This window comes from Dioscorea cayenensis, chromosome 14 (assembly GCF_009730915.1).
Source record: "Dioscorea cayenensis subsp. rotundata cultivar TDr96_F1 chromosome 14, TDr96_F1_v2_PseudoChromosome.rev07_lg8_w22 25.fasta, whole genome shotgun sequence".
Lineage (NCBI taxonomy): Eukaryota > Viridiplantae > Streptophyta > Magnoliopsida > Dioscoreales > Dioscoreaceae > Dioscorea > Dioscorea cayenensis.
In genome coordinates, this window is record NC_052484.1 from 422697 (window position 1) to 450077 (window position 27381).

The 27381-nt window shown below is 36.1% G+C and overlaps 3 protein-coding genes across 9 annotated transcripts; all 3 read left to right on the top strand.

Annotated features, from left to right (window-relative positions):
* LOC120275598 (endoplasmic reticulum metallopeptidase 1) lies at positions 1 to 8753 on the top strand. Its single transcript, XM_039282220.1, has 14 exons — positions 1 to 72; positions 712 to 1043; positions 1610 to 1848; positions 2601 to 2757; positions 3279 to 3356; positions 3431 to 3505; positions 3804 to 3923; positions 4158 to 4319; positions 5240 to 5765; positions 5852 to 6008; positions 6187 to 6296; positions 7376 to 7488; positions 7759 to 8116; positions 8198 to 8753. Exons 2-14 carry the CDS (start codon positions 735 to 737, stop codon positions 8503 to 8505), a joined length of 2712 nt encoding a protein of 903 aa, XP_039138154.1. The 5' UTR covers positions 1 to 72; positions 712 to 734; the 3' UTR covers positions 8506 to 8753.
* Positions 8754 to 10123: 1370 nt separating this feature from the next.
* LOC120275527 (putative disease resistance protein RGA3) lies at positions 10124 to 13738 on the top strand. The gene has a single exon (XM_039282143.1). It carries the CDS (start codon positions 10124 to 10126, stop codon positions 13736 to 13738), a length of 3615 nt encoding a protein of 1204 aa, XP_039138077.1.
* A 2219-nt stretch (positions 13739 to 15957) lies between these two features.
* Positions 15958 to 26746, top strand: LOC120275384 (myb-like protein L). 7 transcript variants are annotated; one of them, XR_005541098.1, is made up of 15 exons: positions 15958 to 16093; positions 17704 to 17846; positions 19721 to 20389; positions 21654 to 21853; positions 22016 to 22177; positions 22877 to 23191; positions 24183 to 24338; positions 24418 to 24567; positions 24695 to 24892; positions 24990 to 25028; positions 25186 to 25368; positions 25497 to 25667; positions 26131 to 26293; positions 26393 to 26417; positions 26545 to 26610. XR_005541098.1 is itself a non-coding variant. In XM_039281933.1 (15 exons), exons 3-15 carry the CDS (start codon positions 19751 to 19753, stop codon positions 26625 to 26627), a joined length of 2442 nt encoding a protein of 813 aa, XP_039137867.1. In that variant the 5' UTR covers positions 15958 to 16093; positions 17704 to 17846; positions 19721 to 19750; the 3' UTR covers positions 26628 to 26746. The 7 variants fall into 7 exon arrangements, 4 of the variants coding, with proteins under 4 accessions (XP_039137867.1, XP_039137869.1, XP_039137868.1 ...); XM_039281933.1 differs by having other exon boundaries at positions 26131 to 26198; positions 26340 to 26417; positions 26545 to 26746; XM_039281935.1 differs by having other exon boundaries at positions 26131 to 26198; positions 26340 to 26437; positions 26545 to 26615.
* Positions 26747 to 27381: the final 635 nt, after the last annotated feature.

Below are 27381 nucleotides of genomic sequence, written 5' to 3' on the forward strand. Positions count from 1 at the left end.
GCAAGTCCACTCCGGATCGAATCCCTTGTTCTTCTCTGCTCTTCGCGCTCTTGATTGACTACTTGAAAAAAGGTTTGATTTTTCTTCCTCTTGTTCATCGATTTTCATTCATAATTGCTATTCAGTATTTTGGGCATTGTTTTGTTCTTTCAATTTAGAGTTTTTTTAGGTTTAATTTCTGCTGTTCTGGCATATTTTTTTGCGGGAATTTTTGTTACTTGTTTTTTATAGTGTTTTGGTTCTCAATTGTGACGAAGATCTTGGAATTTGGTGAGAAAGATGATGTTTTTGGTTCAGATTGTTGATGGGAGTTTATTGGATGAATTTTTGCTCTTGGGAATTAAGATGAAAATATGTAGGAGATGGAACTTGTCCTTGTTGTTTAGAAGAATTTCAAAATTGGTATGAAAGGATGATTGTTGTTTGGGGTTTTGTGAGAAGGGTTGGTGCTGAATTATTCATTTGGGAGATTATTTGATCTCATTACTTATGGATATGTGTAAAGTGGCAATTTTGCTGATGGAACCGGTTATTATATTGAAAAGAACTTCAGAATTAGTCAGAATGAATGAATTTTATTTTATTTTTTTAAATTCTGCAATGTGACTGTCTCGAAGAGGGGAGTTATTTGTTGGCCTTTAATTTTGTAAATAACTGATTGTATGTATTTTTGTGTTCAATGGAAGCTTTCTCTATTTCTATCTTCTTCAGGGGCCTTGATTATATATTTATTTATGAATGAGATGTCATCATCAACTTCAGCAGCCAGACCTTCTGGTGTTGATCGTAATTCAAATTCTAATAAGCTTCAAGAAAGGGAGACCTTGAGGTCTGCATTTGTGTGGCTGGCCTTGTTTGTACTCCTCATCAATGGCAGTTGGGCAGTTTACCGTTTTCAATATGAGAGTCTCCCACCGCCTCTTGATGCCAAGCAAGCGGGCAAACGAGGCTTCTCGGAAGTCTCAGCAATGGAGCATGTGAAGTACTTGACAAGTTTGGGACCTCATCCCGTTGGTTCAGATGCTCTGGATGCTGGATTACAGGTTTGGGTTGTTGGTTTTCTCAATGTAACATATCTTATGGTGTTTTTCTACGGCCAGTATTAAGCTGACTTCTCTTGTTGGTGTGCGCCTGTTGATTTACCGTATTGTCTGTACTACTTTGTATGCTGTTTATAAAAGATTTATTTATTACTCTTTCTTCCCTATTGCCCTTATTTTTCCTGGCTACGTTTCTAAAATGAATGCCCTTTTGTTGTCCTTTGCAACCGTGCTTGTTCTTTCGAATATTTCTTATTTCTGGAATACATATATAATTGTAACTTGCATGGTTAACACATTTTTTTTTCTTTCCTCTATTGTTCTTTTTTCAACTTCTACTTGTCTCCACATCGTTGCTTTGAAAGAAAATGTGTTATAAATGACTTTATAAAAAATGTTCTTTTCATTTTTTAATCTCCTCTTAATATTAATGGCTTTTTTTGTCATTGCCATCATCGTTGTTGTTGTCGATATTAACATTATGCTAGTTATTGTTCTAATAACCCATTCTCTAAATTTGCTAATCAAGCAATCAATGATGGCCTATAATAAACATTCTTCCACCTTAGTATGTTTTGGCAGAATCAAATAAGATAAAGCAAACAGCTCATTGGGAGGTTGATGTCCAAGTGGATCTCTTCCATGCAAAGATTGGTGCAAATCGCCTCTCTGGTGGATTATTTAAAGGGAAAACACTTATATATTCAGATTTGAAGCATGTGTTATTGAGGATCTTGCCCAAATATCTACCTGAAGCAGAAGATAATGCGATTCTGATTTCTTCACACATTGACACGGTTTTTTCTGCGTACGTTTCTTTCTTCTCTCTTTTGTGGTAACACTAACATTGAGAATGCTATCTGCGGCTTCAATTGCCAATTCAGTTCCTGTTGCTTGCTTTAGTCTTAAACTCCGAGAATGGACTTCATGACATAATAAATTTACACGAGTTAAGTGCAGAGAAATATTTTAATCAGGGACATAGATAGGGATGGGATATTATAGCCATCTTTCCGTTATTTGACAACACTGGGGCTCTTTCAAGTTCTATTTTTTCCATAAAAAAGAATAAGTTTTATTTCACATTTACTGGTCTTTTGACTCTTCTCATAGTAATTTTCAGAGTGCATATTTGAATTTTAAGAATATCCATTCAGTTTGATTTTAATTGTCTCGAGTTAATACATATGATATTTATTTAACAGCAAATCTGTGTGAGCACATTTGTAAACATTTTCAAGACGATATTATCTTAACCTGCATGTTTTCTTAATTTTTTTTTTAACACAACAGTATAAGAAGGATCATGCAGAGACCATGCAATGCCATTCAGGATCTGACTGAATGGGATAATCATCTTTTTTATTACAATCTATTTGTGTTCATGCTTCTTGTTGTTTGATCTACGCCTTTTCTGTCATTTAAAAAATGTTCCCAGCAAGTTTAAGAATTTTATCATTTTACCATAGCATTGGGAAGTGAAGTGGTTATGTTATTATGTTTATTCTTTTGTTCATAATACTGTTGGTGGTTCATGAAAGTAGAAAACTGATTTTTCAGGGAAGGTGCTGGTGATTGCACTTCGTGTGTGAGTGTGATGTTGGAGCTTGCTCGAGCAACAGCCCAATGGGCTCATGGTTTTAAAAATGCTGTTATCTTCTTATTTAATACTGGAGAAGAGGAGGGCCTTAATGGTGCTCACAGCTTTATATCACAGGTTGTATCATCTTACTTGGATAAATCTCATTTAAATTGATCAATATACTGGTTAAGCATCCTAAAACATCTAAAGGGAAGAGCCAAAAACAAAATTTACAAGTTTTGCAGAAGGGTGGTTATTATACTGGTTAGGCTAAAGCTGCTAGGATTAGCTTGTGCTGAAATGCAGCTTGAATTCAGTCATCAACATTTGACCCCTTATATCTAAGAGATCTCCCTTTATACAACCGGGGTGATTACCTTCATAATAATTGTAGTTAAAATGGTGTCCCCTTGTTTCATGCACCGGACGCCTTTGGAGAAACCTTCATAACTACTTGTTCAGTTTTCAAAAGTTCTTTTATCTTATTAGTTGAAGCCATTTCCTGTTATAATCCAGCAAAGTATGCCACTTCTGATATTTTGATGCCTTACTGTAGTCTATAAGGTTATGGTTCTTTTGAAAAACTATCGCAATACATAATATAATAAGTGCTTGGGCCATGAAGTGGAGGATAACCTTGTTTTCCATTCATGCAGCATCCTTGGAGTAGAACAATTCGATTTATGGTTGACTTGGAAGCAATGGGAATTGGTGGTAAATCAAGCATTTTTCAGGTTGGGAGTTTTTCCCACATGTTCTTTATTATGTATATATGTAGCAATGCAGTCATATCAGCTGTCTTTAACAGAGTGGCCCTTCACCATGGGCTATGGAAACTTTCGCAAAGGTCGCAAAATACCCATCAGGTCAAGTCGTTGCGGAGGTTTGTGTTGCCTTCTGTGATAATATTTATTTTCCGACAAAATGTTTTAGAATCTGTTCTGTATGCAACTGTATTTATAGCTAGTATCACTTGCCCATTAGTTATTTAAAGCAAGGTGTACTTTTAATTTACGAGCTGAAGTATACTCTATTTTCTGCAATTTATTTCTAGTAATCTGCAACTCCTTCAGAATAGAATACCATTTTCTTCCTAAATATCTCTCATTAGAGTTCTTTTGCTGATAATCATTTTTCCTATTTGAAGTAACTGCTACATTCCATTGGTGGTAGTTTTGCAGGATCTCTTTCATTCTGGAGCAATAAAATCTGCAACTGATTTCCAAGTATATCAAGAAGTTGCTGGTCTATCCGGGCTTGACTTTGCATATACAGATTCTACTGCAGTTTACCACACAAAGGTATATTTTGAAATTATCTTGTATATTTATCTCAGAAAATTTGATCATTTTACTGAATAAATAATCGGTCATGAAGTATAAATAGTTTATGCATGAGAATAATTGTAGTAAATATATCCAGTGGATAAAACACAACAGTTAGGTAAAATTTTGAGTATGGAATCTGAGGGTCATTTGCATCATTTGGAGAAGATCCTGTGTTATTACCTTAAAGATGCATACCTTCCAATGCAGAATGACAAACTGAAGCTGCTGAAGCCAGGATCTCTTCAGCATCTTGGAGAAAATATGTTGGCATTTCTGCTTCAGAGTGCAATGTCACCGAATCTCGCCAAAGAAGTATCACATGAACCTGGAGCAACTTCTGAAGACCGTACTATTTATTTTGATGTTCTGGTATGGCAAAATATATCATGAACACTTTCTTTCTGTACTTGACTTGTTACTTGAGTAATTCTGTTATACTTTGTGATAGTGAATCTCCAACTTGAATGATTTCCTTTTCTTTTTTCAGTGGTATACTCATCACTTGCTTTTATCTGCTTATGAAAAAGATGCTTCCAGAATTTATGACCACAGAACATTTCAACTGTAATTTTGAGCCATGAAAGTAGTGTGTCATGTGATGTTATTTAATATGAAATTTATTGCTTACCATCAAAATATTTTACCTATTATCTTTTACTATTGTTTTACAAAGAATATTTAGAATCTTGGATGTGATTTATAAATAACTAAAAGGTTAAAACTGAGGTCCCCTGAATGATTTGGCGCACCCATTGAAGTTCAATTTGGCTGAAGGTTAACTGGAAATTTCATTTTACCCATGCATAATTTTTTAGAAGTATGCCCAACTAAGAATTGATGACTAGTTTATTTGAGTACAATTTAACTAAACCTTGTCGTCTTGCCCTTTTCTTAGTTGTTTTCAGTTGCATATTCTACTTGACCTTAAGATTATAAATTTATTGATTTATATTATTAAAACTAGGAGTGCTCTTTTTGCAAAGGCTGTTCTTTCTCAATTTGATTTCTAAATGATGCTTTCAAATGATATCAAGCAAAGGTTCATTACATTCTGTATCATCTGCTCCTGAATTTTAATGAAATAAAGTAAGAATTTGTCTTTCATTTTAAGATTAGATATTTAAGTCAGGATCAAACTACAAACCATTTATTAAGTGATCAGTTCTTGGTAAAGCCAGGTCGTGGCACTACGTTAGTTCCTTTTTATAACATATGTGACTGTTTGTAGGATTTGCAGATTTTTCTAATGCTCTCATCTGAATTGTTGACACAATTTGGCAAATTTGCAGGGTGTTTACATGGTTGTATACCGGCAACGTCTTGCAACCATGCTTCATAATTCAGTAATATTACAGGCACTTCTAATTTGGACAACTTCATTGCTTATGGGTGGTTCTTCTGGTGCTATATCATTGGGTTTAGCATGCTTGAGCGTGGCACTCATGTGGATATTTTCCCTAAGTTTGTCAGCTCTAGTTGCTTTTATCCTACCACATATTTCTTCCTCCCCTATGCCCTATATTTCAAATCCATGGTTGATTGTTGGATTATTTGGTGCCCCTGCATTATTTGGGGCATTTTCTGGTCAACGTGTTGGTTTCTATTTTCTTCAGAAATACTTGAAGATTAGTTTTTCCAACAGAGTGCCAAAGCTACCTTCCAGAACTGAAGATAACTTAATAAAGTGGGAGGCTGAAAGGTGGCTTTTTAAATCTGGCTTTGTCCAATGGCTTATTATTCTTGTTCTTGGCCATTTGTACAAGGCTCGGTCTACCTATTTGGCACTCATTTGGTTGGTTTCACCTGCCTTTGCATGTTAGTACCTTGCTTCCTTACTGCCATTTACAATTTGGTAAATTTGTATCATGATAGATGCTGATGCTTGCAACTCTATTTTCTAGATGGTCTTATGGAAGCAACATTAACTCCCTCTCGGTCACCAAAGCAGCTCAAAGTTACCACATTAGTTCTGGGATTGACGCTTCCTGTTGTAGTCTCTTCTGCTAACACAATTCGGTTGATTGGGACAATAATTGGGAACATGGTTCGACTTGACAGGTAAAGTTACTCCGTCATGATCCTAGAAAGTTTCTTGAGAGTATCTGCTGCAGTTATATTGAATTGTTAATTTTTCAATCTTAGAAGGTTGATTCTATCTAATTATGGCTTCATTAGTATTATCATCCATGGTATATTAATAATCAAGTGGTGTCTTTAATTAACGATTGAGGTGCAGGGACCCAGGTAGTACGCCAGAATGGCTTGGGAATCTGATAGTTGCGACATTTGTTGCTGTGGTGGTGTGTCTATTTTTGGTGTACCTTCTTTCATATATTCATAATTCAGGTACTCATTTACATCTCTACTAGCAGATGGCGCTGAAAACTCTGTTTGCAGACTGATATTTCTAAATAAAATTATACATGATTTTTGTTACTGCACTAATCATTTGAATTTTATTGATGGTTACTCACAATTTAATCTGTGTTATCTGATATCTTTGTTTCTTTTTTTATTTTCCTTTATTTTTGTTGCATAGATCCATCTGTTTGTTTAGTATGCCTAGATTTGAGGCACAAAACATTTGTTGGATCAAAACATATGATTTTCACCTGCACAGGAGCTTAAAAATTATGTTGCATTGTAAAACATCTTATGATGCCTTTTTTTTGTTTTTTTTGTAATATTAATTTCTCTGTGGAGATATGATGTGCTTATAAGTCAACATTATTGTTAGAAGGTTACTTTCAAGGTTGTCAGTACTGTACTGGTAGATGTACCATTTTTTTTTTAAATTGGTACATACTGGTACCAGTGTGTTTCGGCATATTGTTTTGGGTTTACTGGCATTTTGGCATATATGTGCATGTGTGGTGTTTGCCTGTGTGTATATATAATTTTTTTAAAAATATTTCCCTAGTGACAATAGATAGTCATATTGTCAATTGGAAATTCTAACATAAAATTCTAATTATTATCAAATATTGTTCCAAAGCAACTTACGTTTCGCATAAAAACAGTACAACAAATCAAAATGGAACAAAAAAACAAAAGTAAAGCTTAAATATAGGTACCATATGAAATACACAAGTTTCATCCAGTACAGCCAGTACCTACCAAAAAATACGATACATACCTGTATAGAAGCTGAAATGAAACTGAAGAATGAAGGTACCGGTTTGGACATAAACCAGTATGTACTGGCCAATACCTCTGGTACCGATGGTACTGACAACCTTGGGTTACTTTGCTAAATTTTCATTAATTGGGAAATCATAAAAACACATTGTTTGTGTTTTTATGGTTTTCCATGTTGAAGTTTTATTTATTTATTTATTTTTGGGGGTTTGTTCTCAAAACAATAAACTAGCATTGCTTCTATGTTGTTATATGTGCTTTAGTTAAATGCTGAGATATTTTTGCAGGTGCGAAGAGACCTTTTATATTTTTTAGTTGTGCCTTGCTTGGTCTCTCTCTAGTTGCAGTATCTACTGGTGTTTTCCCTGTTTATACAGAGGACATTTCCCGAGCTGTTAATGTGAGTATAATTTGAACACTTGGTTTTCTCATTTCATTTTAGTTGTGCATTGCTTGTACATAGATGTTTTTTGACTTTATTTTCTTGTATTATTGAGATTTTAGTCAGTATAAAGAGGAAAAAAAGCATAAGAGCACATTTATATTGATCGAGTCAGATTATATTTAAAGTTTGTGGTTTAATCTCAATTATATGTTCAAGTCACTTGCAATTTTGTTTTGAATATTTAAATTATTTATTATGAAATGCTTGAAATTTCTGTGTTCCTAGGTGGTTCATGTTGTAGAGACGATGGGAACAAGTGAAAATCAGAATATATCATCATACATTTCTTTGTTTTCCCCCACTCCTGGTAAATTGATCGAAGTGGTGAAGAACTTCAACGATGAAGAGTTTTCTTGTGGAAGGAACAAGACTCTTGACCTTGTGACTTCTACTGTAAGATATGGTTGTTGGAGTTCACGTGACACAGAAGAAGGGTGGTCTAAATCAGAAATTCCAATGCTGAATGTTGAAAGTGATTACGAAGCAGGCATTAGGAAGACACAGGTGTTCATCGATACCAAGATTTCCCACCGTTGGGCACTCGCTATCAACACTAAACATATTAGTGACTTCTCTTTTGAAGGTGATGTTGTGATTTGAAATTCTTAGACTTTGCTTATAGTATGTACGACAATGAACATTAATATTTGCCATTTTATTACAGTGAACTCCCAAGAATTGATTCCTGAAGATAGCAAAAGCTCTGTTAATGGATGGCATATTATTCAATTCTCTGGTGGGAAAGACTCACCAACAAAGTTCCATTTGAACTTGGCATGGTTAAATAATTCGAAGATACACAAACAAGATGAGGATTCTGTGCCGTTATTGAAACTAAGAACAGATGTGAATAGAATCACACCGAAAGCTGCAGGCATTCTTGAGAAGCTTCCAGCTTGGTGTTCTTTGTTTGGTAAATCCACTGGTCCTTATACATTAGCTTTCGTATCCAGTCTTCCTATTGACTTCTAATTTAATCTGTGGAGTCATACATCATCAGCGCATTCTTTTTCACTGCTTCTCTCACATGATTATGTTAGATTACTTGTTATTAGTTAAATTGTATCTCATGGTGGCATCACTTGGCAACAAGGCAATCTGTTGGCTACCATGATACTGTAACTGTTACATTTATGAACAGAGTGGTTATTGGGGATCATATCTGATGTTCATTATTGATAATTATTATTTTGAGCAATTTACATTTAGTTGCTTTGACATTTCATTTCTATTATAATTCAAAATTTTGTAAGCTTGTAAGTTCAGTTAAAATTGTAAAAATAAAGTTACTTGATTGGATATATCCGATTTGTTGAAGTCAAACATAGTCTTATTATTTTTTTGTCAAAACAATAATGCGAAATTGCCATGATTTTTATTAATCTATTACATATGATGATTATTATACTCTCGTATTCATAAATATGATGATTACTCATGTACTATGCTTTATTTTTCAAAATCATTTGCTAATTCCAATTATGAATGTTCATCAATATTTGGCAGGTGTTTATAAACTAATTTCTCAAGAATTTTAACTACTTTGTTAGACTTTTAATATTTTTTTAATCATTGAAGCTTCCAAGTGGATGGTTCATAGTCTTTCCAAAACATTGTCATTGAACCTAAGCATCATAATTTTTTTAAATTAATCAGACAGTCTGATATGATTTTATTTTATTTTTTTAAATTAAAAATCGAGGATATATAGTTCAGCATCAAAATTTGATAGGCTTACATGCGTGCGTGGTGTGTGTGTGTATATATATATATGTACATATGAATTTCAAATTATTTAAGTGAAAAAGAAGTTGAAATTCAAGAATTAAGCATGATTGACTGTGATTAACCTTGGGTTTGACTTAACCTTTTAAAATCAGACAAGTAAATGAAGTGAGATGAGGTGAACCCATGGGAATGCAATAATAAAATTAGACAGTCTGATGACTAAAACCTCTATAAAGAAATGTGAAGAGAATCAATTGACATCATATTTATTCATGAATCTGAAACTATAAATGTGGCCTCTGGTTTATTCTGCAATAACATTAAATTTATTAGGATTGGATCTGTAATGGTGCAAGGTCAACCATTGAGTAGAATGCTTAACTTTGTTCTCCATGTTACAAAGTGAAGTAAAGAAGCAAGTTTCTGAATCAATCCGCAAAAGCATTAAACTGAAAATGCAGATTGAAGTGTTGCTTGACTGTTTAATTAAGTATAATAATGAGCAAATAAAGACCCATCTGCATTATCAGGATATGTAATAATAGAAGGTCATAGGAATACAACCATTAATTGCTCCATTGGTGTTGAATTTAGTAGCAGAGACCTTGATAGTTGATGCTGCTTCCACATATCCACTTGCTGATAAAAGAAGAGATACTATATATATATATATATGTAAGTCAGAACGTACAAGCAAGTGGGATTTGAAAAACACAAAATATTCATCAGCTTGGAAAATTCAAGATGTTCAATGGTATAAAATGAATCCACAAACAGCGAACACCAGCAATTCTCCAGTGACTCAACCCTTTGCATTTTGGTTGAGATTTGGGAGGAGTTGTCAGTTGTTAAGCTAAAGATCATGGCAGTGGTGTCGGCCTTTCTCTGGGGACTTTGCCAGAGGTTACAGGCCACGATTGCAGCAAGTGATGAGCTTCAACTCGGTGTTGACAAGGAACTGGGGAGGCTTCTCAAAGCCTTTGTCTCAATTCAAGTAACTACACTTGAAGTTGCCGAGAACAAGCAGTGCAAGAGCAAGGTTGTGCAAGCCTGGCTCTGTGAGCTCAAAGAAGCTGCACATGATGCTGATGACTTACTAGACTGCTTGATTCTGAAAGCTCAAGAACCTGAAGTGGAAGCCAGTGGCATGGAGGTGGTAGACCAGCGCCGCTGTCTTATCTTCAACTGTCGCCAAGAACAACCAGTCACACAAACAGATCTCATGATCCAAGACATTCGGAGAAGGGTACAAAAGTTAATGAGAAAGAAGCCCTTTTCTCTTAATTTTCATCACCGACGAGCAAGCAACTACATGAGTCATTATGAAGTTGAAGCAAGAAAAGCCACAAGTGCTAATTCAGGAGAGTTTGGGAGAGATGAAGATAGAGAGAAGATGATTCAGCTATTGACATCTGAAGAATCTTCTGTGCATGAGGACCTTTCTCTCATTGCTATTGTTGGCCAGAGAGGTGTCGGGAAGACGACACTGGCACGGATTGTCTATGATGAGCCTAGAGTTGGTAGCCATTTCCCGCTTAAGATGTGGGTCACTGCATCCGAAGTTTATGATGCTGGGAGGCTGTTAAGATCCATAAAAGAGTCTGCTGATGGATATCCTTCATATGATAGCTTCACCATGGAGGAAGTTGCTGATATGCTGAAGAATATATTAGGGAAGAGTAGATACCTGCTTATTCTTGATGATGTCCGAAATGAAATACTCGACTCGGAGCTGCTGCGGGAGCAACTGAAGTATGGACCAAGCGGAAGCAAGATTGTTATCACGACTGAGAATGGAGAGATTGCTAAGAAGATGAGATTGCCATTCTTGTGCTATCATTTGCAATGCTTGTCTCATCAAGATTCCTGGTCTTTGTTCAAAGAATGTTCATTACTGCTTGATCAAGGGGCGTGCCAAAATAGCAGAGAAATTGAAGAAGTTGGCTTGGAGATTGTGGCAAAGTTAGAAGGGTTGCCTCTGGCTGTCAAGATGGTTGGTCGTCTCTTGTGCTTGAACTTCAATCTAAATGACTGGAAGATGATCTTGAATGCTGATGTCTGGAGGTATAAATCTGAAGAAGTGTGTGGTGTCCCTGCTGCTTTGTGGTTATGCTATCAACACTTGCCACCTCACATCAGGCAGTGCTTCGGATACTGCTCTGTTTTCCCCAGAGATCACAAGTTTGATAAACAGAGCATGGTACATATGTGGATGGCTCAGGGCCTTATTCAACCTCAGCAAGGAAAACAAATGGAGGATTTGGGGAACGAGTACTTTGATTATCTTTTGAACAGGTCCTTCTTTCAGAGCTGGAGCTGCAGAGACGAGCATCTACTGTTTTTTGATGAGGAAAACATTGTCTATAATACGAGGCCAATACCATTTGATATCTCTGAAGAGTATATAATGCATGGATCAATTCATGACTTAGCTTTGTCCATTACTGTCTGTGAATCACTTTGGCTATCACCTGTAGCCGGGAGTATGAAGGAGAATGTGCGTCATTTATCGGTTAAGTCTGATAAGGACAACATTGAGAATGTTCTGGACATAAGCATGCTGCATAACCTGCGGACACTACTGTTCTACAGAACAGGGAGTTCCAGTTTTGATTATGATGCATTGTTCATGAACTTGAAATGCATCCGGGTGCTGTGTTTGAGTGACATTGGATTGAAAAACTTGCCTAACTCAATTGGCAACTTGAAACAACTCAGGTGCCTGGATCTTACAATGACATCTGTCAAAACAGTCCCAGAAGTTCTGTGTGGCTTGCGCAATTTACAAACTTTGAAGCTGAGCATCTCTTCAACCACTCTGCGACCTTTACCTCGAGGTATGTCAAATTTGATTAATTTGCGGCACTTGAAGGCATATGTAGGTGGAATGTATAAGATTGGACAACTCACATCCTTGCAAGAGCTGGAGAACTTCATCGTCTTTGATGAAGATGGGCACAGGATAGAAGAGCTCAAGAACATGACACAGCTTCGAGGGAAGCTCCGTATTTCTCAACTTGAGAATGTGCACACCAAGGATGAGGCCATGGAGGCCAAGCTGAATGAAAAGGAGCACATTGAAGAGTTGATGCTAAAATGGTCCTGGGACTACAAATGGGATGGAGGTCCTATAGAATCAAATTTTGCAACTCTTGATGCTCTAAGACCACATGCAAACCTAAAAACTCTAATTATAGATAGCAACACCGGAGGAAAGATTCCAACCTGGTTGGAAGATGGATCACTTTCAAGCCTTGAAACTTTAGAGATCGGTCAATGTTACCAATGGGATATCTCGCTTCTTGGGCAGCTCAAGAGCTTAAAGATACTAAAACTGCATGGATTGCTAGAGAAGCAGCATGTTGATCTGTATAATGACAGAGATGTTCACCAACTGTTTCCTTGTCTTCGCATACTAGACATGACTAGTTGCTCTGGCTTTGTTGAAGTTCCTCCAACACTAGAAGCTATGCAACTGTCGATGGTGGGGCTCCCAACGCTTCCCAGACTACATCAAAGCAGCAGCTCAACATCGAGTTCTTCACTTGCATCATTGCGTATCTTAAACTGTCCAAGATTTACAACTCTACAAGCAGGGCTGCTAGAGCACCAATCCCAGATCCAACTCCAAGCTCTCCATAAACTAATCATCCAATATTGTACTGAGCTTGTTCACTTGCCAGATCACGGTTTCTCTGCACTTGTGTCGTTGAAGACCTTACTTATTGAAGATTGCCCAAAACTCAGGCACCAGCCAGCAGATGACACTGGTCCTACTCTTCCTTCATCCTTAATTGATTTCAAGGTTATTAAATGTGCAGGCCTGACCATTGATTCATTCTTCATTGGTATGGGAAGGCTACATTCCCTGAGTTCCATGGTGATTAAAGGTGAGCCAGCATTTACACATAGTCCTCCTGAACACCTTCCTGTCTTTACGACACTCCCTTGGGGTCTTCTGCAACACTTGAAGTCACTCAAAGAGCTAGAAATTGTGCACTGTTCATGGTTAACAACGCTTGGACTCCAAGCTCTTGTGTCACTCAAACGCTTGAAGGTTGCAGGCTGCCCAAGGTTGGCTGCTTGTTCGTCGCCGTCAGATAAATCTCCAATGCTTCTTGAATATCTAGAGATTAATGAGAGCTCATTGCGGATACTCAACGGTGAGCTACTGCAGAGTCTGATCAACCTACAGGAGCTAAAAATTGCAAAGTGCCATCAACTAGTAAACTTTCCGAATGAGATGGAAGAGAAGCTTCATTGCCTTGTGTCCCTCAAACGGCTATTCATAGACAACTGCCACATCCTTCAATCTTTGCCTTGTGAGCTTGCAACCATCTCTTCTCTTGAAGAAGTTTGCGTAACTGACTGCAACTACATTCAATCGATACCCGAAAAGGGCCTGCCAGCCTCCCTGGTCTATGTTGATTATCAATCGCTGCCATTCTTTGAAGCAGAGATGCAAAAAGGATGGTGAAGATTGGTCCAAGATTTCTCATGTCTTCTACATTGAGATCGACAAGCAGAATGTTAACGAGGAGACATTTTCATAGATGGCTTCCTCTGAAGAATTCGACTGGTAGCCACAGTATCAGATTGGGACTATTTCCTTCTTGTAACCATGATACGGCTATTTGTTTTGCAAGAGCTAAACACACTTTTTGGCTTGTGGGTGTTTTGTTCTTTGTTGTTTTGAAGTTTATCTGTTCCCGGTCATTCAGCAGTTCAGTTACGTTTGTAACTCCCTTAGGAATAAAAACAAAAAAATTAGAATGTTTCACAACTACCCTTATAAAGTCATTCTCCCCTATGAATTTGTACACTATCCTTTTACATTGTTCTATTTTGTTTATATTGTTTTCAAGGGTAGCCATTCTCCATCTTCCACAGTGTGTTGTATCAAAATGAACTTCAAAACTGAAATGAAACCTGCAGTGCATTAAAAGCTAGAGCAGTGACTTCAAGAAAGTCTGAGCTAAACGAAGATTTCTGAATAGTCAAAGAAAACTATGACAACATTATTGATCGATCAAAGCATTTTCACTTGTAAAAATTCAGTTTGGGTTGAGTCTTCAGAGATCAATAGATAATCATAAGCAGCAGGATAAATTATTTTAACAATTTTAACAAGTAGCAGTTTGAGATAATGCTTTGACTCAGTTACTACCCAATATATCCTGATAAAAAACATGTGTTTATGAGATGCAATTTCAAGGCAACATAAAGTGATAAAAACAGCAGCAGTTGCACAGGTATTTTAAAATTGGATATGATTAAGCTAACAGCAGCAGCTCTGATTAAAGGAAACAATTAGCAGAAAGCTAACTGAAGTTTCAGATTAAACTGACAGTAGTAATATAACAGCATGAAAGATTTAAGCTAATGTAAAGATATATATCCAAGTTAACATTGCAGCTGCAGTAGCAATCAAAAGCATAAAAACAATATATATGTGTGAGCTAGCATATCAAAATAGCAAGAGCAATTGCAATTCAGAGTGACCGCGAGTACTAAATAAAATTATAAAACAGTGCACTAGTAGAGTTACTACCATATCATTGGAATGAATCTCTGTGTTCTCGACGCATACGGGGAGCTGTACAGGAGGTTATCGAACATGTTCGGGATTGAGATAGCCAATAGGATGAACCATGTGCTTTACCATGACAAACCATTCAGGTATTAGCTATTGCTACAATCATAGTAGAACATTAGTTACTGTCATCACTTGATAATATACTAGTCTTTAGATGGATGGCATGGATATGTGAATTGCATGATATATCTGCATTGAACTTCAAATTCAGATGAAACATTTCATTAGCTAGAGAGAGCAGTTTCAGTTTCACTTGGTTATTATTGATTGTCCAAATTAAACATCACAGATTATTATTATTTTTTTATATTTTAAAATCATTCAAACTTTGGTTAAATATTATTTTAATCACTGAATTTTGATTTATTTCGAAATACTCACTGAAGTTATTAATCATTTCAGCAGCCGATCACCCAATGGATTAACATCTTCATTAAATAACATGGAGGCCATAGATCACTCTGTGCATTGACTAGGCCTTTTCCGACCTCTATGTCAGTTGATAAAGTTACTAATTTATCGGGTGATTTGTCACTGAAATATGATAAGTAACTTTAGTGAGCATTTTAAAATAAATATAAATTTAATAATCAAAATTAATGATTTACTTTAAAAAATTATATTCTGTTTTTTAATGGACATTCAATGTTCAATGGCAACCATTAACAAGCTCCAATGGGGTTATAACAGAAGTTCATTTCTGCACATGTTTGTTTAAGTGATACAATTCTATTTTCAGTAATTGATTTCAATAAATCAAATATAATGCACAGTGAAAGGGTTGAGGTTTATGTGTATAATATGTGATAAAAGAGTGTGAACAAAATGAAAGTGTCTTGAAAATTCTATTCTGTTTCTCAGTGAAAGTTCAATGTTCAATGGCAACCATCACATCAGTTTTGGGAATTATGAAGTTTATATTGATTATACTAAAGTTATTCCTAATTCTCATAATAATTCTAATAATTTCCCAGCATTAAATTAAAATATTATTTTTTTAATTTAATTTTACTTTATATTATTCTGCAACTATTGGAATAATTTAAAATAACAGTTTTACCCTTTATTTATAAATATTGGAAATAAAATAATTTGGGCTTTTTATTTAGGTTTGAGCTTCCCATCTCTCACAGCTGCCGATCGTCGCCTAAACCCAACCTTGGTGTCGCCGGAGAGGATCAACCTTGGTGTCGTTCCGGTGCTGGTAGAAGGAAGGAGGAGGGAGATTAGTGAGAGGTAAAGATGTTGCCTTGTGGTCTTCGATTGGGTTGGATGTGTGCTGGGGTGTGGGTGTGAAAGGGTGGATTGGGTATGGGATTGCAGGGGGGTTGTGGTTCTTGGGAACACTTGGAATGCGAGTGTTTGTGGCTCAGGAGAAGAAGGTGATGGTTTGGGGTTGGGGAGTGCCTTTTGTTCCATGGTTGTTGCCATCTGTTTCTATTGCTGTTAATGTGTTTCTTATGGGGTCTTTGGGTATCAAAGCTTTTGTGAGGTTTGGGGTTTGTACTGGTTTGATGCTTGTTTACTACGTTTTGTTTGGTGTTCATGCTACTTATGACGTTGCTCAGGAGTTGGATGATGATGGGAGGGTGGTATTAAGGTTGTGGGTGATCAATTTGGAAGCTGATTAGTATTTTGGTGTTTTTGAATGCCAAATTGTTTTTTAGTGGATTTGAAAGTTTGATTTTTTTTTTTTTATTGTAATGAGACTGATTAAAATCAGTGAGTTATAGACTAGTTATATCCAATATTTTTGGCCGGGTCCGTCAATGATTTTGGCTTATTATGATGAGAAGTAAATTTTCAGGGAATTTTGGAGAGAACTATATTTCAAATTTGAAATTGCTCAAGGGAAAATTCTCTGGGATTTGTTTTGATTTTGTTATGCTTGGTTAGAGGATGATTCTTGTCTTTTTTGATTTGTGATTGTTTCTGGTCACGTCTCTAGAGATGAGACTGATTTGCATACAGCTGTGCTGCCCGAATTGGCAATTGGATCAAAGCGAAAATACTATAATTGTTTTTTTCCTATAGTAAAGGGAAAAAATAACATGTTTTTCATTAAAGTATGTATGTATGTATCGTTGCAGTTTTAAAAAGAAGCTGAAATGCATGTGGAGACAGCCTATGCGCTCGGGGTGTTTGATAGCATTGTGTACCTTTTAACTGGTTGTTTATATAAACATAGCAAGTCTTGCACTTCTGATAGCGTTAGATGCCTTGCCTCTACCTCCATAAATGGATATTTGCCCTCTAAACCAATTTAAGACATCAGGAATTAGTACTAATTCAACTTGCTTTAAAGATATATGAAACAGAGTTCCATGTGCAAATCCAAAAAAAAAAATACATCCACGTAAGTAAAGAATTAAAATGTTTTGATGACTTAGTGAAATGATTTATGAAGGAATCAAGAATGTGCAGAGACTTGAGATTTCCATGAATATTGGCCACTTTGTTGTGTAGAACATCATCAGATACATCTTCTTAAAATATTTTTTCTTTGAAAAATCATTCAATATATTTTGTTTGATAAGTTAAAATTATTTTATTTGTCATTTTGTTACTCTTGGATTTTCTAAGGTTATTTTAATCATGTTTTGCTTAAAATCAGGCTTCTGAGCTGCCATTTTTGGCCAATGTGCTTTAATGTATCATTTTTGATTTATGAATATTTAATGGGAATGCATTTATTTGTTGGATATAATGACCATGTGTGATAAAGTTTGGCTTTTTTTATTCAAATTTCTGCACTTTTGCTTGCTTTTAGGATTTTGCATTCCATCAACTATCATTAATTTATTGACATTTATTGACATCTCATTGAAATTTCACTTATGTTTCAGTGCATGCATGTTGTAAAAGCGGTCTTGCATCCCTATTAGAGAAACAAAGGAGAAATCCAACCCAAACAAGAGAGATCTTGAGAAGGGAAACTTTTTTACTGTTGATAATGAAGCATCAAGTGCTTGAGAGTTAATTACTTCAGGTTTGATTATATTAATTATTATTATTTTTGGCTTGCTTTTGTTGTTATTTTATTTTATTTTTTTAATTTGATTTCATAATAGATAAATTATGTGTTCGATATCATTTTAGATTTTGAGGTTTTGTTACTCTGTCATGGATTTCAAGGGCATTCTAATTAAATGTATGGATAGTTAAATGCATATTCAGCTAGTATGCTAGAGAGATTAAACCAGAATGATTCTTTGTAAGGGCTTCTTATTGAATCTATAATGCAATTATGCATTACGGAGTGATTATGATTAATATTGGACTCAAGCATGTAATACATGAGAAGTTTTATCTGGTATATCTTAATGGCTGTACTTTCTTGTTAATTAGCTTTGAAGAGATTTTGAATTATGTGTTTTTTATTTTCCTTTTCGCATGTGAAGTCAGGATGTTCCAATGAGCTTTTGGTGATTGAATTTACAGCAGTACATCTTGTCCAATGCATTACATGATAGTAGTCACTAGTCAAGCTCCTGTTTATCTTTGATCCCTTTGTAGAATGTGTTATTTTTGTTTTAATCTTTAAGAACATGTTTTATTTATTAGATAGCTAATTTGCTGAAGTTTTTGAAAATATTGAAAATATTGAAAATTTTCAGAACACCTCTAATCAATGATTTAATTGGAAACTATTTTCTGTCATCCACAAGGGCAGCCGAGAAGCCATCCACGAGGTTATTGCTGAGATCTAATCAATCAAAAAAGAAAACTACAAAACCTTTCAATCCATCAAAACCTAATCCGCAAACAAACTTTTAGAAATTTATTCCATACCTGTAAGCTGCTTGGCGAGGAGGAGGTTAGCTTCGCTAGGGATCGCCACGAGAAACAATAATCAAGGAGATGAAGAGGACCTTGTCTAAGACCTCAAGGGCTCGAAATGGTTGAGGGTTTAGGGTTAGGGTTTCGACGAGGGGGGCGGTAGAGAGGGCAAGAAGTAGGAGAAGACAGAAAGACGGAAGTAAGGAAGAAGGAGAGGGAAAAGCGAAAGTAATGTTAGGATTGGGGATTTGAGGATTTAGGGATTTAGGGTTAGGGTTTCAGTGAGGGGCTGTTGCAAAAGGCGAGAGGGAGAAGGAGAGCAAAAGGTGGATGCTGCCATAGCTTGATCCAAGAGATGTTTGGATTAGGGTTCCGGTGAGCCACCAAAATCGGCGACGAAGGTGGTGACAGTGGAGCAGCAACAGGAAAGGAGAATAGGGAGAGAGAATGAGAGAGGAAGGAGGAAATTGAAAAAGACCATCTCGATCAAGCTATGGCAGCATCCACATTTCGCTCTCGTTCTCCCTTTCGTCCTATCCACTGCCCCTTTTATTGAAACCCTAACCCTAAATCCCTAAAGCCTCAAATCCCCGATCCTAACATCACTTCCGCCTTTCCCTCTCCTCCTCCCTCTCGCCTTCTCCACCACCACCCTCGCCGAAAGCCTAAATCTAAATCCCCAGCTGTTTTGAGCCTTTGAGGTCTCCGACAATGTCCTCTTCATCTCCTTGATTGTTGTTTCTTATGGCGATCCTTAGCCAAGCTAGCCTCCTCCTCACCAAGCAGCTCACAAGTATGGAATTGATTTCTAGGAGTTTGTTTGCGGATTAGGTTTTGATGGATTTGAAAGGTTTTGTGGTTTTTTTTTTGATTGATTAGATCTCAGCAAGAACCTCGTGGATGGCTTCTTGGCTGGCCTTGTATTAATAACTTTCACATGGATATATATATATATATGCAAATTTTTATTTCAATGTGAGATCAATTCAACCCTTCTTTCCCAAAAGAGTGCGGCAACCTTGAAGCAAACTTTTCTTTCGTACTCTTTGTATAAACATCGTCTTTTAACATAAACTTCGCCAGGCTTCTCCAAAACCCTAGAAATCTCCTGCCATGGCGCCGGCTTCGTCATTATACTCCTCCTCTAGCGATTGCGATGAGTCTCTTGCCGATGACCTCAATGCCCTCCGCCAAGCCCTCATCCTCACCGGTGCTGATGCTGAAGCTTTGTCTGGGGGGCCCTTGGTTTCTGATTCCGGCTCTGATTCGGCTGATGAGGATATCGATCTCCTCCGTGATCTCCAGTCTCGCTTCTTATCCGTCCCTGTTGAGGATTTTTCTTCCCCTTTGAGCAACACTCTAGACTCGGACGACGATTCTGATGAAGATCTTGCTACCCTGCGCGCCATCCAGCACCGATTCTCCCAGTACGAGGCTTCACAAGACCGCGAGGAAGACAAGGAGGCTTCTTGGGATTCCTCGAGGTTGGGTCTTCAGTCGCAGTTCCCTAAGTCCGCTGAGTGTTTCGTGGAGGCATTGAAGAAGAATCGGGCGTGCCAGAGGTTTATGAGGGAGAAGCTGATGGAGATTGAGGCCAAGATTGAGAAAAATAAGAACTTGAAAGAGAGGGTTAAGTGTTTGATGGAGTTTCAGGTGGATTCGAGGAAAAAGACCGGGCGCATTCTTGGGCAGCAGAAGGACACTTGTGCCAGGTTGGTCTCTATGAGAATGACTGCTTCAATGTCAAAGAAGGTAGGTATCAATAACGCATTGTGATAAGCGTCTAACTACACCATGTTTCACTTATAGATTCTTTGCATTATCATGCACTTTTAAGTGATTTCGATGTTCTTTTGACACACTTTATCTATTTATTTCATCACAGGACATCGGGGCGACGACTCATCACATTGCTTTCTTTTTGTTTGGCCTTTTTAAGTTTGAATTTTATTTTTTCTTTTTCTGGCTGAAAGAAGCTAATTTGAACAAACTTTCTTATTCAAAGTGAATTCGATTATTTAACTGTGCTTATTCTTGTATGTTCTTGTGCGAGTATGTAGGCAGGTGTATCTTAACTTACATCTCCGTGTGTAACCTGCCAAATAGTTTAATCTGCTCCTAGTGGCTATCTACTAATATACATATAATCAGCAATTGGTAGAAAGCTTTATGGGTGTTGAATTATGTGAAATATGTTAAAATGTGGTGAAATTTTTGATGATTCATTTTTACTGTACAATAAGAAATTCTTCTGTTTAGTTGAAGAAACTAGGGGATTCAATGGCAAGGAAATAATCTTGGTTAATCATTTTAGGGAAATTTAAGAAACATAGGAAGTGCATTTGGACCTTCCTTGCGGAAAACTATCGATAGAATTGTTGATATGTTTGCTTTGGAAAATTTCAAGTTCCTGGTTGACCTTAGTTTTTGCATTTTAATGGGTTCTAGATCAAACAAACACCCACCTTTTATACATTTTAATGACAATTTTAACAAATTTCCTGAAGGCTTGACCATTTTATTTCAAGTTCTTTAACTCACCAAGTTGTACCTTTTTCTACATTAAGATGAGTGCTCTTATATTTAAGCATAAGCAAGCTTTAAATGCAGCATCTAATTAATTACTCCTAAAGCTCATGAGTCCCACCTTAGGTTTCAAAATTTTCAATTATTCATAAACATGCTAATTTAAAACTTAATTAGAGTAACCATCTGAAGTTTTTGTAGTGACAGAAACACAGATGTTTTGCTCTTGATTTTTCATGCTTCTACTATAAATTGTTCCATAATGCCTAACTTGTGGGGTATTGCTCTTATTTTTTTTTAATATGATTCCACTGCCTTCATTATAGCATCTTTATGAAACTTTGGAGATGCCTAAATATGACTTTGCCTTTCCTGTTTAAAATGTCATTCTTAGTCTTGAATATCTAATATGGTCCGATTGAGAGCATCTGACAAAATAATATATTGCTTTGAATTGCATTGACTAGCCCATTGTTTCTGTTCATCGCAGAAGAGTAGTAGAAAGGTTCCTGTCCTATGCCTTGGACCACCTGAAAACTCCAGTGTTTCTGATTATAAGCTGATACTGAAGAGATTTCCGTTCTCTACCAATAGACATGCATGGTCAAATGAAGAGAGGGAAAAACTTGCAAAGGGAATAAGGCAACAATATCAAGAGCTGATGGTTTTGAGTTCAATGTCCTTGGATAGGTATTGTTTATTGTGAACCTACCAATCTTTTCCCTTTTTCTCAGGGATTTGCTAGGCATAGCTTACTGACCTGGAGGTTGCAAATAGCCCTGTGATAAAAAAGTTCAACTAGTCAGCTATTAATTTTATTTTCTAATTGCACTATCCTAACTTTTTGTGCAGTGACTTAGATGACTCTGCATACTCAAAGTTAATGTTTGCATTGTCAAGTAAAAATCTTGAAGTCACACCTGAAAAAATTAGATCTTTTCTACCTTCAGTAAATTGGGATCGCTTGGGTTCTATGTATCTCACAGGTCGTTCTGGTGCTGAGTGTGAAGCAAGGTACTTCTCATTTGTTAATTACTTTAAATTATTGTGCTCAATAAGCCTTTCTTAATTCTCAAATAATTTTTTCGTGGCAGATGGCTTTTAAGTTATTTTTAATTATTTTTCCATTTAATTGTGATGTCATTTTCTGCAGTCTATCATTCAATTCATGCCAGCATAGCACTTAATCATTATAAATGATGTATTATTTTTTTCTTGATGCTGCAAGCTTGCATTGGTTTGTAGTTCATGTGGGCACTTAGATTTGTTTACAGTCTTTTTCTTTCTTTTTTTTATTCTTAAGAAAAGAGTTTTTGCAAGAAGTAGATTATATTCCTTGTTTAATTTCAAACATCCTTTGGCTTCTGATGGAAAATTTTATAGTTCTTTTGTGTATATGTGTGTGTCTGTGTCTACATATTTCCCAGCATCTCTTTGGTACAATTGCATGTTGCATTAGTGCATGATCGATCTACTGCTGCAAAACAGGTTGCTGGAAATAGTCCAAGCACGTGAAATGATTTTTTAATTGTTGTTTTATTCACATAGACATTTGTAGTGTACATTTTTATTTATATATCTAATTTGTGTCATTATGAACTAACCATTTGATTTCATAATTTTTCTTTTTCCCTCATTTTCTTTCTTCATGTTCCTAATGATATTGTAAGTGAGCAATTTTTCTGCTTTTATCTATTCTTTCTATTCTTTCAGATGGTTGAATCATGAAGATCCATTGATCAATCACAATCCTTGGACAATATTGGAAGACAAGAAGCTTTTATTCATTGTGCAAGAAAGAGGGCTTTATAATTGGATTGATATTGCGATAACATTGGGAACACATAGAACACCTTTCCAGTGCTTGGCACGCTACCAACGAAGTCTTAACCCGCATATATTGAAAAAGGATTGGACTGAAGAAGAAGATGCTATGCTTCGTGCGGCTGTAGAAAATTTTGGTGACAACAATTGGCAAATGGTATCTTATAGTTTGGAAGGCCGTACAGGTCCTCAATGCTCAAACAGGTTGGCCCTGTACCATATCTATTATTTATTGCCCAAACACTACCACTGCAAGCATTAATACAAAAAATTTACCTGCATGATTGGTCATATTTATTTTCGAGGCAATTTATATCCTAGAAATTGCATGTGACATTGAATTTGAAGGTGTTAGCATGCCCAGCTTATTGACAGCCCTAATTATGATGGATATTGATACCTTACCACAGATGGGGTTCTTTATTAATCTGTTTCTCTAAACTTGTATAATTCAGTTTGACGTTTCACAATAAGATCGTTAAGTTTCTAAGTGAAATTTTTTACTTGGTATGTTATCCAAATTGCATGTGCATGTCTATTGGTTTGGTGCATATCTGATGGGGAAGGAACCTATACTTTCTTGGGGAATATGCATTCATTAAACATTGAATTCATCAACAAATAAACTCTAGTTATAATATTTTATATTGCGATAATATCAAGCATTCTAATTCTTTTGTTGATGGGCTTGTCTGTCTGTCATGCAAAATTAAGTGAGAAGTATAAATTGATAAGCAGTCTTCTACTCTGAGGGGTTGTTGGCAAGAGATCCCCCATTAACTTAGTCTTGAGTTTGTCAATAAGCCAATTTGTTTTAGCTTCTTTAGGTTGGCTGCGTATATTTGTATTCATATGTCCAACTCTGATTTATTTTATAGCAGCACAAGTGTTGCTCAGGTTGCTTATATGAAACCTTTAGCTTGAATCATAAATTCTTTTCTCCACTTATCCCTATCCAATACCATCCAGCCTCTTATATATAACTTATGCCCATTGTTTTGTTTGAGCTATATTCAGGTCCATTAGTCATTCTTTTGCATTTGAGGTCAGAGTCTTTGTGGATACTTTAACTGCCTAACCCTTCTGTATAACTCCATATGTATTTTTAAAAGGTTGTTTTTAATCTTACAATTTTTTTTTTATTAATTTTTTAGTTCCTTTGATAAACTCAATTTCATAACCACATTTATTGTAGGTGGAGAAAATCAATTCTTCCAGACCGAAGGGTGGGAAGGTGGTCTATAGATGAAGACAAATGGCTGAAGGTAGCAGTGATGCTTTTTGGGGCCAAAAACTGGAATAAAATAGCTCGTTTTGCCCCTGGACGGACACAAGTTCAATGCAGAGAAAGGTATTACTATTACAACTAGCGCTTACCAAGTGAACCAGATAGGAATTTTATTTTTATATTTTATTACTTTTCATTGCAGATGGCTCAATTGTTTGGATCCATCCCTTAATCTGGAAGCTTGGACTGCTGAAGAGGATGCCAAGTTGTTGGATGCAATAAATATGTATGGATATTGCTGGTCCAAGGTTGCAACTTGTGTGCCTCCGCGTACTGACAGTCAGTGCAGGAGGTAAGAAAAACAAACTCCCTTTCAAATCATTTATTCATATACACTTAAACTACCAAGTTTTATATTTTATGTCATTTAACAATTAGTTCATATTGACTTCAAAAATTATTTTTTCTTGAATATCTAGGAGGTGGAAGGTTTTGCTACCACATGAGGTGCCTTTACTACAAGCAGCTCGCCAAATTAAGCGGATTGCCCTTGTATCCAATTTTGTTGATCGTGAAAGTGAGCGACCTTCAATTGGGCCCAATGATTTCTGTCCAAGTGCAAATCCACCTGTAGCTGAGAAGGAGAAGAGTGGAAGAACCAGGATGAAAAGACCAAGGTATGCTTGACATTTGTAGGTTTTTATTACCTTTTTACCTGAGTTAAATTATCCATAGATTTAATTACCTGACAAAAAGGACTCATTTACTGAGCAGAGAGAGAACAAAATCAAAGAAGCAACTTGAGGCTAATCGGTGAGCTGCTTGCCTTCACATATGTCACTAACCTTCTTGTGCCTGATGATGCAAAAACACATTAATATCCGTTTCGATTAAGCTTTCTGTGCAGTGTATACTCTTATGAAAGATTTCTATTTTCTTAAATAATCTCTTTTCTTTACTACTGCCACAGCAATAATTTGTCCAAAAAGCGAAGACCAAAATCCAGAGAACCTGATCAAAATGCAATAGCAGATGATACGATAAATTCTTCTGAGGACAATGCCCTTGCCATCTTCCCTCTTATTTCTCTTTCAAAAGCTTTAAATACAGGTGAAATGAGGGACATCAAAAGGCCAAGGAATAAAGCATCAAGGTATCATCCATCAGATGGTTCAATCTATTCTATTCAATGAACTCGCTTGCCTTAGACATCGATTATTCGATTTTTATGTGGTATGTTTAATATCTTTTCATTATGGTTGTTTGATGCTTTATTGCAAGTGATGGTTTGCCCAAGAAATCAAGAGCAAAATCTGGATCCCATCATGAAAATTTTGTTGCAGTTGATAATATTGTTGACAATGTTCTGACTGACTTCTCTCATGTGCATGTCAAAGATCCAAACATGGCAGAAAGTAGGCTCAGTGGGATAATGAGGAAAAAGTTATCAAGGTATCATTCGACAAATTCCTGAATTTATGTTATTCAATGAAGTTACTTGCAATGTAAAATCCATCATTCATTCTTTTTTTTGTTAGGAGTATATGTTCTTGAAATGTTTTTTAAGTTCATTATGTGTTCATTTGCTTCGCAAGAGTCCAATTTTTGCTATGTCTGCATGATAATTAGTTTAGGAAACATCTTGTTAAAAATAGATTTTTTTAGTCAATGCAAAAACGAGGTGTGAGTTATAATTATGTAAAAACCTGTGTTTGCTGTAACCTTTTCCCTAGTATGAATTCGACATGAGGTATATGTTTTTTGCAATATGGTCTTGAAAGTTTCAATTAAAGCTACTGATGTTTGTTATATGCAGTAGGGGTTATTCCTCATATAAAATTATGTGCATTATATCATCCTAGTTTTCGTTGTTTTTCTCTATTGTACATATGGCTTATCATTCTCCAATAACTAGGGATACCCAGCCTAAGAAAGCTAGGACTAAACCAGAAAGATCCTTGGTTGGGGGTTCATCAGCAGCAGGTGATGCAATAATTAATGTCTTCTTTAACTGTTGCTGCTGACCCATCTGCTATTTTTGGAGTCACTTCTAATGGTGCTGCATCAACTGTCTCTCGGTAACTCTGATGTTCACTTTATATTCTGCTGTTGTTCTATCTTCAGCCAGCTATATAAATATTCTTTTCTCGGTTGTCATGTTGGCAATTTCTTCTAAGGCCCCAGGATGGATCAAGAGCCAAGGTATTTGAAACTGCATCTTGGTAATTTTGTTAACTTATTTTTATAATCACCTATATGATCATTGTTATTCCCATCTTGTTTTGGAAAATTTCTGTTTCTTGCAATTCTTAATGTCTTTATTTTGCAGTGATGTTGCACAGCAGATGTCCTCAAAAAAATTCAATTTTGAAAATATTGTTAGATGACAATGAACTACTTACTACTTGTTAGCAGGATGAATTGTTCAATGAATGTGGTTTATCCATTTTTTTTTTTAATTTGTTTAGAGGGAGAAACATTTGCCTTGTAATATTTCAAATGCAGCAATATTAAATATTAAATTAGAAACAGATGCTGCAAGAAGATGAGCAAGAAATGAATCTTTTCAGTGAAATGTGCATAGGGGCCCAAGCTAGTGTGGCAGAAGACAGGTTTAAGCATGTGAAGTTATACTTGGATTATATTTACCTTTTTGCTTCCCTTTGAGTGATTTTACTGGATAGGTTTATTTCATGGAGATTCGTCTGGAAAAAAAAAAGAGGATTGCTTCACAAGAAATATTAGTATGTCACAAGGACAGTATTGGTTCTGTTTCAAGGAGGATAGCCTTGGGAACCTTTTTTCTGTGAAGGATTTATGTGACAAAAATGTAGAGGGGTATAGAGAGTAGTGGGAAGAGATTAAAATCAGAGGGTTATAAATTGACAAATAGAAAACATTTTCAGAGAAAAAAAAAATAGAAAGAACAAACCCGCACACTCTACACTAGTATTAATAACTTTCACAAGGATATATATAGAGAGAGGATGGACAATCTATGCACGCAAGTAGATTTGAAATCTAGGTAAGTTGCCAAGCGTTGAATGAAAATCTAAAAGGTCTTCATCAAGTTTTGAATTTTTGTTACTGTGACAGTGATTCAATCAATCACAGCCGTTGAATATGATTTCTACTAAACACACAGTTAAGCTAAATAAACTCAAGT

Bases quoted from the DNA above. Each gene is read 5' to 3' on its own strand.
- LOC120275598 (XM_039282220.1), top strand. From the start codon at position 735: ATGAATGAGATGTCATCATCAACTTCAGCAGCCAGACCTTCTGGTGTT. The intron at 3,357-3,430 runs GTTGGGAGTTTT...TGTCTTTAACAG, and splicing joins GTAAATCAAGCATTTTTCAG to AGTGGCCCTTCACCATGGGC. The intron at 8,117-8,197 runs GTGATGTTGTGA...ATTTTATTACAG, and splicing joins TAGTGACTTCTCTTTTGAAG to TGAACTCCCAAGAATTGATT.
- LOC120275527 (XM_039282143.1), top strand. From the start codon at position 10,124: ATGGCAGTGGTGTCGGCCTTTCTCTGGGGACTTTGCCAGAGGTTACAG.
- LOC120275384 (XM_039281933.1), top strand. From the start codon at position 19,751: ATGGCGCCGGCTTCGTCATTATACTCCTCCTCTAGCGATTGCGATGAG. The intron at 21,854-22,015 runs GTATTGTTTATT...CTTTTTGTGCAG, and splicing joins AGTTCAATGTCCTTGGATAG to TGACTTAGATGACTCTGCAT. The intron at 24,568-24,694 runs GTAAGAAAAACA...TTGAATATCTAG, and splicing joins ACTGACAGTCAGTGCAGGAG to GAGGTGGAAGGTTTTGCTAC.